Here is a 13,631-nt window from a genome sequence, read left to right on the forward strand (position 1 = left end):
GGAGGTATTTGAAAATGTGAATGATAAAGCTTACGCATAAGTTGTGTAGTCAATACACAGTATGAAACTATTCTCGTGAACAGGTGTTCCAATGCTTTCGCTTCAAATCAGGCACAGGCCTTGCTGTTTGTAATTTATCATAAAGAAGCCTCATGGATATTGTCCTCCTGTAGAAATATATTGAAAACCAGTTTAGTCTTAGGCTAACGACTATCTATGATCAACATGAAAACCGAATATAAAAGGTGCGCATTTATGTAGTTGGGTAACTGGTGAAAAGGCCTATCTACTGCTTAGCAAAAGTTTAAGTCAGTCATCGTTCTTCGCCGCTATTCGTAAAATTGCATCAACAATTGGAACTGTGATGTTTATCAAGTCCATGTACTTGAGATGCTTAATATATATATCTTAAAATAGTTATATTTTTATTTTTCATTGTCGCATTAAATAAATTATATTCCGTTCATTGCAGTTATGCTAATTGAAACCCGAAACGACCTAATCAGAGTTAAAATTAGGGTGTTATATTCAAATTGACCACAAATGTCAAAAACTGTGTCATTCGAATAATAAAGATGAATCTTACAATTTTGGCGATATCGTTTTCGATCATCATCACAAGTGCTTTAGCTCAAGGTTAGTTGAATATTGTATTAATGAAAATATTTTTTTTAACCCTCTCAAACATTTTGTTCATTAATAAGTATTTCTCTCGGAAAAATACAAATGTTTTTTTTATACTAAATGAAAAAACACCTCAGGTTTTAAGTACTGTATACTAATTCAATCCATTATTTCAATTTTTTTTTGTCAAATTTTATGTTAATAAATGAGAATTGTTATTTAATTGATTGTTCAGTTTTGAATCTGATTACAATTCCAGATACCGTTGTGTTTCAGATCCCTGGAAGGAAGAATGTGTTGATGGGTTTGAACTGCTTTTTTACAAGCAACGTAAAACTTATAACAGAGCAAAGTCTTCTTGTGAAGGATTTGGAGGTTACTTGGCTAAAGTTGATAATGAGAGAATAACGACAGTCATTAATTCATCATTTCCCTGAGTTAAAAAGAAAATTATTTTCGATATCTTGGTGTTATTTACTATGTGAATTATTCAATGTATACAATGAAATTCTAGCACTAGAATGTTGGAATTGATTATTTTACTGTTGTTTGTATCATCTCGATGTAGATTAAAAACTTATATATATAGATTTATGAAAGCTGAAATGGAATATTGTTTGTACAGTGATGTACGGGTGAGAGATTTATTTTACTTTTAGGAAGATTGTTACCTTATAGGGATAATCACAAATATGTAGTTCTTTATTTTACATAATATTGCAAAACTAACCCCAATCCATATCGAGAAATCATTGTTGTTTTATTAACTACAGAACGATTCTTTTACCTTGAGTGTGTTGCATTGAAACTATTAGTGTGCCGTGAATAGAATAAAGCAAGAATCTACAGACAATGCTAACAAGTTTGTATATTTGAAAACATATAAACAAAATTTTTGTCCGCGCAATGGTTTTTCAGCAATTAGTTTATACATTCAAATTTGCAAATCACATGTAAACACCTGAACTAATTGGGAATTTTTGATTGCGGGATACCTGGCATAATCAGCGCTTCTATAATACTACATTGCCTCATCACACAAAGTTTATTTAGGTATCTTAGCGTGTCCGTGATCTTATTCAAAACTTTCATTCTTATGTTCTTTCAGTTTTCAATTGATTGCTCCGATCTTTGTTTTTAAAACTAATAAGGTTTTTATACTCTTAGCATACAAGGTGGTAAAAACGCCTTTTATATCGGAGGAAACGACATAGCTACAGAAGGAGATTGGAAATGGCAAGATGGTACTGATGTGATCATGATAGGAGAAGCGGGATGTCAAAACTGGTTTGTGTTTCAATTTTATTCACAAAAGTCGCCCTGTAAATAACTATTGCTTAGATCAGTGGTTCCCAAACTCTGGGTCGCGTGAAGATTTTTCGAGGTCGCCTAATTTCTGTCAAACATGCGCACACGAGTGAATAGGATTTTAAAATTGGAAAGTGAAATTTGTGCTGGTCGGCGGGTACCGTAAATCTGCTTAACTTCGGAATTTTCGTCAATAACTCGACCAATTAATAATGAGAGAAGAAGTGGGATATCAATACTGGTTTGTTTATCAACTTCATTTAGGAATGTCTTGAAATATGTGCTGCGAGAAATAGTTTTTTAAACACGTATACCATGCAGTATTCAGTAATCTCAATATTATAGTAAAGAGAACTACCACGGCATGACTTCAATGATGATATTACCTCACTACCGTAGTTTAATTCATTTTGTCGGTTGTGAAATGATGACAAACATTACTAGATAACAATTACGGGCAATTGGATAAATTAGGCAGAGCTGCAATTGATTTTAACTTTATATTTAATATATAAGTACTTCTCCTGCTTAAAGATAATGGGTAGCCATATCTGCGCAACACCTTGTCAATAACCATTGCTTAGGAAGCGCATAAATTTTACAATTTTTTAATACGGCTTCTCAATTTATCAGGAAATATAATCAACCAAATGGTGGGACTGGTGAAAATTGTCTGACAGTCGGTAGAGAAACGTATGAGTGGGTTGATACATCTTGTGATGATACCTCCTACTACATTTGCCAGAAAGGTAATATTCAGTTGTTCTTTTTTAATTAGGAAAAAAATGTATCATTAATATTTTTCATTCGATGACATTAATTAGATGGCTATGGTTTTAGAACGGAATTGTGCGACTCGTCCTCATGTTCATATTTTCATGGATTTTCTAGCTTTGTCATTAATTTGTACAAGTGGTCTGAATAAGCAAGGTTGCTCAATTGCGGGTAAAGGGAACGCATCAAGTCGCATAGGTTTTATCTAAAGAAACAATAGAGCAAAACTCAAATATATGTACACAAAAGTCAAACCGTAATATTATACCAACAATTCCACAAAAATCATACGATATCCTGAACGAAGCTTGAACTGTGAAAAAACTATAGAACCAAGAACACTACAATATTACTTACAATATTACTTATTTAAATTGTGTTACAAACAGAGTTGCACTAACAGTACTAAATAAAAAATGCTTTAATTTGATAAAAATATATTTAAGGTACTTTCAAAGTCCAGTGTTTCTGCTTGCATAAACCAAAGTAATCAACCTAGTTTTTCGTATACTAAACCAATTTATGTTATTTACGGCTTCAAATTTCACAAATTCTGCTTCAGTGTTTCCAGGCCCGTTCGTTAGGTAACAAACAATCAACGTAAACCAGAGAATGTGTTCTGCAACAGACTGCAGCACTGCAACACAAGTTGAATGGTACAAAGCATCTGACAAAGTATCAACCGCAACTACAAATAGAGTTTATCAAACGATACAAACTGGATCAGCAACATTGAATCTTCAAAACGCAAATATTGCAGATGCGGGATCCTATAGTTGTCGTTATCGAATTGGTCAAACCTGGAAAACTACAACTGAATCTTATGAAGGTGAATATAAATACCAATCTCTGAATAATGTCTGTCAGCTAATCTTCTGGTATTTACTTTTCCACTATCAATCAAGTATCAAATACCACTTGCAATACTAACTTGATCATCTCATGGCAACCACATATAAATGCTGTTGGATTCCCACACAAGTCAGTTTATCTTTGTGGATATTTAGAAATAAATTACAAGATGTTGTTTATGCGTCATCTTTCACTCCGATCATGCCTCTAGAGCAGGGGTGGGCAAGGTTTTTGGAGCAGGGACCAAAAAGTTTGTCCACCTAGACTGGCGGGCCATGTAAGTGTGACGTAAAGGATTTTTGTTGTGGCGGAGAATATTGTATTATTTTGAAACATCAACGTTTTTTTGGCACAATGCGGTTAATCTAACTTTGTTAAGATAACATTATAGGAACATTAACAAAAGGATGTAGGCACTAAATTGAACTCGGGGCTGCGCGTGACCAGATTGAAACACCTAACGGGCCGAATTTGAGCTGGATTGGTAAACACCAACTGGTAAATCTACCATGCTGGTTCACAATTATTCATATTCATATCTGTTGTTACTAGCATTAATGTCACTGTCAACACACATCTGTTAACAGAGTAGAAGTAAGTCCGACCGCAGGTGGATCAACAAGATGGGTGGATCTGGATTCACCAACATCTGAGAAACAAGCAATCACGATAACCAATCTGTTGCCTGTCACAACTTATACAATCAAAGTAAGCAATAATGGTTTAATATCCTATTATTCACACCTGCATGTTTCCGCACCTAATTTATGTGACTATTTGTGCCAAAAATACCCACCTTTCAGAATCACCCTCACATTCAAAGCTTTCTGTGTATTCTGTCCCACCTATACGTTGCGGTATTGAAATGATCATATGAATTACTTTTGTCAGATAACTGCATGTGTAACAAAAGATAATTGCCCAGTTAAATATGCAACCACCCAAACAGCAAAAACAGGGGGAGCAACATTATCTGCTGAATCGTCGTTCATCACACAGATCGAGAAGAATCAAACTTGTGTCATTGCTTGGTCATTTCCAAACAATACTGAAACTGGGAACACATATACCGTGGTATGTCCATATTTGCATTGTTGACAAAAATTATATGGAACACATGTTTTTTACTAACTTTGACTGACGTTATGTCATTATGTGTTAGAAACCATACGTGCATCATCAAGTAGACACTGTGTGCCATGAAGTTTGACTGTTTATACGGCACTCCATCACCTAGGATCGTATATCTGTTTTGGTCGGTTGATCTAAATTGCAGATATTGATAATTAATATTTTATATCCAATTCATATTCCAATTATCTGGAGTATACCTTACGTTATCTTCAATAACTTATTTGGCACCAATGCTCAAGAAATTTTTAGTGAAAAAGAAAAACTTGATTATTTCTGATGGAATTTTCTTTCTGATGAAATATAAGAACGGAATTTAGCTTCGACCCTGGCTTCATCACGAGATTCAAACTTGAAGACAGACATGAAACTAATAAATGTGACGTCATCCACTTCGTTATCATTTCAACCAGAACCAAATCGTAACTATTACGCTTCGATCAAAATATTTAGTTGTGCTGGACTTGGTCATGAATTATCTGTTATTGGCACTTGTCTAGGAAAACCTACAGGTATATTGAGAAGTAAATATTTGTCAATCAATTTTGCAATCACCAATCTACTTAACAAATCTATCCAACAAGATATGTAAAGAAGCGTAATTTGTTTCGCAGTGAAATCGTATAAATTTTCAAATTTCATTGATTATTAGACACCTTTGCAGAGGCCTGTTTGAAGCGAAAGTGTGACGCATAAGTTGATAACGCAAAAATCGTGGATATCGTAAGCATATTTGTCAAAAATCATTTTAGTAAACACTTTCTCGTATTATAGCTCCTGCATAGGTTTTCCCGCCCGAAAGTTTTGAAGATAACCTAATCAACAGCGCGTGCGGCATAACAAAACTGGCAATACAGGCACCGGATGAGACTAATGGCCTTGTCAGGTAAACTAAATTCAACGGAGTAAAAATGAAAATATCGATAGATACAAAGTTTGTACGTCTCTCCTCTATGATTGATGGTTAGCCTGAAAATAAAATCCACTGAGCATGTTCATATATCATATTAGGTATATTATGAATCTTTCTCACCAATATAGTCACTTTGCTTACTAGACACTGAAGTTTTGATTAATTCTGATAATAAACATTCCACAATATGGAGTTCATTCCTCAACAAATAATGATATCGGTACAACTTTTATTATTGTACAATTTATTAATCTACAGTTGCATATTTGTACTTGTACGCACAAATGTGAAGGAACCTGACGACTTTTCATTGACTGACATGATGAATATTAACAACACAGAAGGCGGTGTTGAATATATTGCTAAAGCAATACCTGTGTCAAGGTTGGAAATAGTGAAACTGATAACATGATTTGTAAAAGATGAAATTTGCCTAAAATGTGAAACATAAGAAAATTTTAATGGAGATATTAAAATTGATAAAACGGATAAAAGATTTACTCGCAAGCGGTACCAGGGCACTGTTTCATTTCCGGTGGCTAATCCGACGAAGTCTGCTAATAAAAAACTAACATTTAATTAGATTCCCTGGTTGACGTAATTTTATGTCTAGATATTGAATGTATTATGTAATATATCAGAACAACGGCAATAATTCGGTATAAATTTCCGTATATAAGTCTTTTTGATGTCGATTTTTTCCAACCATCATAACGAAACGTATTTTACTAGCAATACTTTGCTTCAATAGTTTTTGCTGTAATACAGGCATACACATCACATGCAAGAAAATATTTCAATATTTCGAATATGATATGATTTTGCTGATATAATAGGAGTTTCAATACGTATATGCATTGTTGCAACGTAATGCTTTTAGTGTCTCGAGTAGCAGCGATATTCCTGTACAACAGACCATATTCTAATAATCCATTGAATAATTTAGCATGAACGGTAAGTGAATTAATATTACACTCGGTGAAGAATCAATGACAACATGTGACGTAATGAATACTGGAAAGACGGGGATACAAAAAGAACAATCTTTTAAAAAAGAAATTTTCTTTACGGGAAGAAATAAAAAAATAGATAAAAATATGTTCAGGTATTCTTTATATATCTTATGCATTTGTAGATCATCAAATACTTCTAATTGAAAGTCTTGGTATTATTAAAATGTTATTTCGAAACAGATAAACAGTAAAGATATATTTTAACGTCAAATTTGATATATTTACTTATTTCGTACTCTTACCAAATCAAATTTTTATATCTGCTTCATTTCTTTGGTTGAATAAAACCTATTTTAATTGTTCAATTCAAAATATAACATATTTTGCTTTAGTGTTTCGATAGTTCATTCCACGCCCTCTGGTGACCAAATACAGTTCAAACGGAGCCCTCCAATTACGTTGGAACAAGTTAATCAAGAAACATCGGGTACAAACAGTAAATATCCATATTTGATTCACTCAAAGCCAGATTCATGAACAAATTAGCAAACTTTAAACAACAAAGAAAACTTTTCTAGGAATTCTAAAAAAATCACTACACAAAATGTTTTCAAAGATAAAGAGTTCGTTTATCGTGAACGTATTATACGATCTTTATAATTCTAAAGATGCTCACGTTTTACAATCGTGATTTTTATTAAATTTAATTAATCTCATAACTTTTGAATAATAACAGGAAATCAGAGTATCGTATTTTTTTTAGAGAAAGGATCGTTCGAATTTAACATCATCAGTTTTGTGATTGGTTTTCTCATTCCTTTCGTCTTCTTGGTCGTCTCTGTCTGGATTATATACAAATTGAAGAAGAAAATAAAGAATTTGGAGGAAAAAGCAGAAGTGAAAGAACACAATTACGAAACTATTGAAGAAAAAGGTAGCGAGAATTAATGCAGAACTGATGTAGAAAATGTTATTCCCATACGAATCTAACAGTTTTACGAGCATTCTATATTGCAAATAAGTACGTTTATCACCGTGTGTTTAATTTTTCTGTCATTCAAAGGGTATATACTACAGAATACGGCCACAATTAAAATTGTAACTTCACTTCAATGATATATACTTGCAATCTATGTTTAAGGGATAGAAAACGTTTATCAAGCAATTAATGTACTAATATAATTTGTATAACTCGAGGTTATATAAAACTGGAATAGCACCGGAAATATTTGCCATAAGAAGTGAAATTAACGCCTTCCAGACGTAACGCCCATAAGATTGCCGGAAAAATGAAAAAAATTGTTCTTTAAACATACTTACTCTATGGGGTGATAATATGGGAAATCAAGATATTTTAATCAAGAAAGTATTATTCCTCAAGGGTATCACAGGATTACATAGATTTGATTTTTATATAGATCAATAGTTTAAATCGATTTTTATTTCTTCTGTGGTTGCTAATTACATTCTTCCAACTAATCAGAAACTCCTACAAACAACCCAGCATCACAACCATCATATTCAAATGTGCTGCAAGAAACTGTAGGTTACGAACAAGTTCTTTCTGCGACAACTAATCAAACACAACTGGAGTCAGCTTACGAACAACCATCATCATCAAATGTCTTGTAAAAAACTGCCGGGTACGAACAAGCTCTTCCTGCGACAACTAAGCAAACACAAGTGGAGTCAGCTTACGAAACTTACAACGCCTGATAAATTTCAGCTAAGCATTAGCACTTTGCATATTACAAAATATCAAAAAATCTATATTTTTTCTGATAAAACAATAGATAAACTTGTTACATACAATGTCGTTGATGTTAAAGCAGCCAGCCATGTCGGTGTCGATGGTTTCAAACCTACATATTACAGTCAGATCAGTGCAACCATTAGTCTTTATTCACTTTCTCATCCAGGTGTAATCAGCACTGTATGTTATGCCGCAGACATATCCATGAATTCCTTTAAAGATTAAACGGTAAAGTTAAGTCTGTGTATTGTAATGCAGCAATAAAACTTGGAAAGCCCTATTTGAGACGTTTGCTATCAGAATTTTATTTGAAAAGTCGTTTTTTCGTTTTCCCCCTGGTACGTGATGTGTCTCTCTGTGATTTACAACACCCCGCTAGTAGACGCCGGAAATTTTTATACACCAAGTCCTGCAAATGCTTCAAGCGAGACAACGTGATGTTTATTTCTATTGTTTTCTGAATTTTTACTTGACGTTTTTGTTCTGCCTATTGATTATTTTAGGATGTGGTTGACTCGGTGATAAGCAATTCGTCCTTCTTAAGCTTGTATATTTTGTATGTATGTTTTTACTAAAAAAGGAAAGTTTGACTTTGAAGAATGTTTACCATTCTGCAAAACTGCTGAATATTCGCACTTTGTTAAACTCTAAATTCGAGTTGGGTTGCGCGAGACTAACTTCCTATCTTTTCTCTATGCCTTTATGCTAGTGGATCCGTATGCGTATACTGCAAGGATACTGTAGCTGGAATAAACATGACTATTCTATTCAATTAAAGAGTCCAGCTGCACACTAACACAAATGTATTTCTGTAACGTTTCGTCCGACCAGAGTCAGACTTCCTCAGACAAGCAGTTTACAACAATGTTGTTGTAAACTGCTTGTCTGAGGAAGTCTGACTCTGGTTGGACGAAACGTTACAGAAATACATTTGTGTTAGTGTGCAGCTGGACTCTTTAATTGAATAGAATTGTTAAACTCTGCTAATATTTTTTTGAGTTTGTCAAACTGGCAATGTTTCATTAAAATAAATGAAAAACTCATTTGGTAAACTTTTATCATGAACAGACTCGGAAAAATTTATGTCTCTCATATACAGATGTATAAATGTTGGTGCGTTTATATGTGGAATTATTATTACTGTCTACTGCAATCAGGAAGCCTGCGATGTGCACAAGCTTTTCGATTATTTTGTTTTAAAGTAAATTTCATCAAATGAAAACAGTTTTTAAATGGTATTGCAAAAGTTTAACTATGAGCACGGTCGTGTAGATTGTAGAACCTCCCTGTGCTGTATATGTGGTATTCCAAATCTAGGAGACGTGGAATATGAATGACAGAGAAACAAGATTTGACAAAGTTGTTTTCCAATAATCTTGAATGACCACACAATTTCATCTATAACACTAGAATGAAATTGGAAATAAATTCCACCGCGCGGAAAGTAGGAAATTTTCCTCTAAATTATCAAAAATATCATCAAAATCGTTAACTTAATTCGATGCGTAATTTAAGCAAGAAATAGTATTTTTTCATTCGATTCGTCAACAGAATATTTTTGATAGCCATATGAAAAACACATATTGAAGTTTAAAAAAATTCCATCGTGCGAAAAGTAGGGAATTTCCGCCCAAATTTATAGAAAAAATTTATATATACATTCGTTCATTATATTGCTCAACAATATGTTTCTGGTATCTAATACTACGATTGTATATACAGAATAAATTACAGTAAGTTTGGCAATGCATTTCCTATGTACAAACATGACTCAATGAATTGTGGGTTTGAACTTTTATTCATTTTACGAAGTGTCACTACTGTTCGTACTGTTTTGACTGACAATAGTTTTCTGTTTGACGCAAATAACTAGAAATGATGTGAATAATATGATAATGTTACTTTACCTGGTAGTAGTAGGCAAAATAGGGCAATAATTGCGCGTGGAATCTTAATCCAAAGCAGGGGTCACCAACCCGTTGCCCGCGAGGACCATGTCGCCCGTGAAGACCACATTAGTCGCCCGCAGGTCTGCTCCAAAATAAGCTTAATAAAAGGCGCTCATAAGTAAGCTACATCAATATATTTTTGTCATGTTATTCTTGTATAAATCAAACTTATGTTTTATTTGCGAACTGGGAATAACACTGTGGTAATTATTATAGTAATAACTTTTGTTTGACCTCAGTAATGTGACGGTTCACTTAATACTATCCCAATTATGAAATCACACACATGTCACCTTCCACGAACCCGCGTTTTTTCGTGTCAGTGGATTTGTGGAACAGCAATGCCAATAATACAATTATTGATTTTAAAGAAAAATGGCAGAAAAACGAGAGAAAACCTACCATTTCCACGATGAATGGGAGGTGGATTTCCTTTTATCACAGTGAAAACTGCTGGCGTATGTCTCATTTGCAGGCGGTTATAGCGACGACAAAGCGAAGAGACATTTCACATCTTGTCACTATTCATTGGTCAAGGCAGTACGGGCAAAAAAAGTTCGCCTTTTAAACCAAACCAAACGCGATCAGTGTTTGGTTCAAGCTGTCTTTGTGAATCAACCTTTTTTGACATGAAATTCACAAGGAACTAAGCACGGATTACGCCTTACTGATGAAAATCTGCAATACCTGCTCAGAGTTACAGTGTCAAGTCACACGCGGAGTACAACATACTAGTTGAGAGCATTAGACCAGATTTGTTCGATATTGGTTTCCGTCTTGTTGAAAACAAGATATTCATAATTAATTAAATATATTTGTAAATGTAACATTCGGCAGTACAACTGTTAAGTTCTTTTCATCTTAGGGTTATGCAGCATGTCTGTAAAAAAGTAGGTACATTGTGGCCCTGTGGTCTCCGTGAATATTATTGTAGTTATCACTTTAAAATCAATTTGAAAAACACTCAGTTGGAAAATGGAAGTGTCATTGCTAGTAATTTATTTGTTACGTTGTGATACTCGTTTGATATCCTGAAGAATCCTAAAGTGTATCGGTGTTTTTACTTGGCTAAATACCAGTATTTATCAATAATTCCTGACTCCTGATCCAAAGTATAAATATTCTGCTAAATTTTTTCTCAACGTGATGTGATGGTGCGTTGCGGCGGTGGTGTTGAGATAGAATGACGGTATTAGACTGAGCTGTTTTTCTTCCGGTGGCCTAGATGGCGGGACCGGTCCAATTCCCAGTAGCTTGATCCATTCACATGAGTCGGTTGAGTTAGGTGTGCGTTGAATGAAATGCGATATTATCAGTTCCTGCTGCACTGTCATATTAAAAAAAAAAAATTTTCATGGAGCGAGCATAACCTTTCAAAAAGTTTAAAATATGAGAAATATCATTTGCCTTACACGCTCACAAAAAATGCAAACTTTGTTAACTAAACAAAGATTTTTGAAGAAATAGGCACATAAAAATATGCGAATATATCGAACGTTAAGGCTGCTGTAGGCTACTTTTTAAATACTTGAGCAGATAATGTTCTATTCAATCTAATACAAATGCAATGTGTTGAAGTAACGACTAACGAGAATAGTAAAAAGCCATGAAGAACTACACTGATTTGGCGGAAAGACCAAATTCGAACTTAAATCAACGCTATACTGGTAAATTCTGTGCACAGACACTCATAAAAGCAAGTAACAGGAAACACACTAATCACGCGTTAACAGGTCTGTAATTGATGAGGCCATTACCGGTATTCTGGAAACGATACGCACACAGAACAAAAAAACAACAGCAAGAAAGCAATGCTCAAATATATGGGCACGTAATAAGCAGCCTGACCTTTTCCGTTACCGGTACCCTCAAAAAACTTCCAAAAGTAAGACAGCGCAATTTTGGATGAAATATTAGATCTCATATGATTCATAGAAAATTTAGGAATAAATAAAAGTAATAGCCTTCTGGCAAAAAAATCAATTTTTCACCACAGAAAATTTCAAAGCAACTGGTTCAGTATTCGAAAAGAAAAGCTATTTTGTAATGATAATAATAAGAAATAACAATATAATATTACTAAAAAAGTCCATCTTTAATCACTGAGAATTTCAAAGCAATTGGTCCAGTAATCAAAAACAAATGCCACTTTTTCATAACGTGTCAAAGAACAAGAACAACAACAGCATAATATTAAAATGATCCATAGGTCCACTAACGTGTCCAAACACGATCCATAGGTTCACTCATGTATCCGATAATACGCAATTAAACAAATGTTTAAAATGTTGCGAATTGACACGGTAATATTATGGGACAAAACAAACTGTTTATGCATATATAATACCAAGGAGATTGTTTGAATTGTCATTCAATATATAAGAAGATTTTGCAGTATCGCTGAAAACTTACAGTAGAAAACCGCTACCGCTAGTATCGCTAAAACTTACATCTGCTGTTAGTTGAATTTTAGTTACTCTTCTTCATGAACCTGAGTCATTAAATTTCGATTCTGTCATGCTGCCTTAATGTCCTCAACTTTACATCTTTTCATTTAACTTTATGCTTTTGGAATTATTATCTTGCTAACTACTACAACGACGAGCGGGAAACGGCGATTGCTTAGCTTACACTATACCACAGGTTAAAACATGAACAAGCCAGTACCGTTATCAGGCCACAACACCAGTTTCGACCAGACTGCAATTTTTGTAATTTTCTAGATATCTTTTATTGTGTACGTGAGCAGTTTTGAGGATAGAATATTTTTTGTTGAAAAATTGTTTAGTTTACATCACTTTTCTCTTTGCGCGTAGGATGGGTTTTTAATGAATAAGGTCTACTGAGTAAACTATTTTAAGCTAAAATTAATTTTCGTATACAGCAAATAGAGTCTTCTAGACCAGTGATTTCCAAAGTGGGCGATATCGCCCCCGGTGGGAGAAAACGATGTAGAGGGGGGCGGAAAAGCCAAGGGGGGCGATTTTGCGAAACGTGTATTTGTTCGGCGGTTGACGCATTGTGCACTTGATTACTGTACTCTGCGTGCGTTCGCAGGTTTGATTCCGTGGACGATAATCACACCCAAGAGGATTGCGGGACTCCTCTCGCCGTAAGGTAGTTTGCGTAGCCCAGGGGTCGGCAACCTATGAATTCGGGCCAGATCCGGCCCGCGACGCTTCTCTGAAATATAGCGACAAAACGGCGGTTTTAACGATAATTAATTTTATAATCTACGCTCGAGAAGTTGATTATATTTTTCACGTAACAGAATTGGTACTCTAGAACATAGGTCCTCAAAGTGCTCCGTACGGAGCCCCAGGGCTCCGCGAAAGGAACCCAGGGGCTCCGCGAGTTACTCGATTACTTTTCAA

General features: G+C 34.5%; 1 protein-coding gene across 4 annotated transcripts; it reads left to right on the forward strand.

Moving 5' to 3' along the window:
• The first annotated feature begins 481 nt into the window (after positions 1 to 481).
• LOC120335189 (uncharacterized) lies at positions 482 to 9,169 on the forward strand. 4 transcript variants are annotated; one of them, XM_078112644.1, is made up of 13 exons: positions 482 to 636; positions 901 to 999; positions 1,792 to 1,911; positions 2,566 to 2,681; positions 3,269 to 3,535; positions 4,146 to 4,266; positions 4,450 to 4,632; positions 5,464 to 5,575; positions 5,861 to 5,986; positions 6,549 to 6,707; positions 6,948 to 7,051; positions 7,319 to 7,489; positions 8,039 to 9,169. In XM_078112644.1, the coding sequence occupies exons 10-13, from the start codon at positions 6,592 to 6,594 to the stop codon at positions 8,185 to 8,187; spliced, it is 540 nt and encodes a 179-aa protein (XP_077968770.1). In that variant the 5' UTR covers positions 482 to 636; positions 901 to 999; positions 1,792 to 1,911; positions 2,566 to 2,681; positions 3,269 to 3,535; positions 4,146 to 4,266; positions 4,450 to 4,632; positions 5,464 to 5,575; positions 5,861 to 5,986; positions 6,549 to 6,591; the 3' UTR covers positions 8,188 to 9,169. The 4 variants fall into 4 exon arrangements, with proteins under 4 accessions (XP_077968770.1, XP_077968778.1, XP_077968773.1 ...); XM_078112652.1 differs by having other exon boundaries at positions 901 to 1,911; positions 6,948 to 7,042; XM_078112647.1 differs by lacking the exons at positions 482 to 636; positions 901 to 999; positions 1,792 to 1,911; positions 2,566 to 2,681; positions 3,269 to 3,535 and adding an exon at positions 3,597 to 3,687.
• The last annotated feature ends 4,462 nt before the right edge of the window (positions 9,170 to 13,631 follow it).

This window comes from Styela clava, chromosome 1, assembly GCF_964204865.1.
Source record: "Styela clava chromosome 1, kaStyClav1.hap1.2, whole genome shotgun sequence".
In the NCBI taxonomy this organism is placed as follows: domain Eukaryota; kingdom Metazoa; phylum Chordata; class Ascidiacea; order Stolidobranchia; family Styelidae; genus Styela; species Styela clava.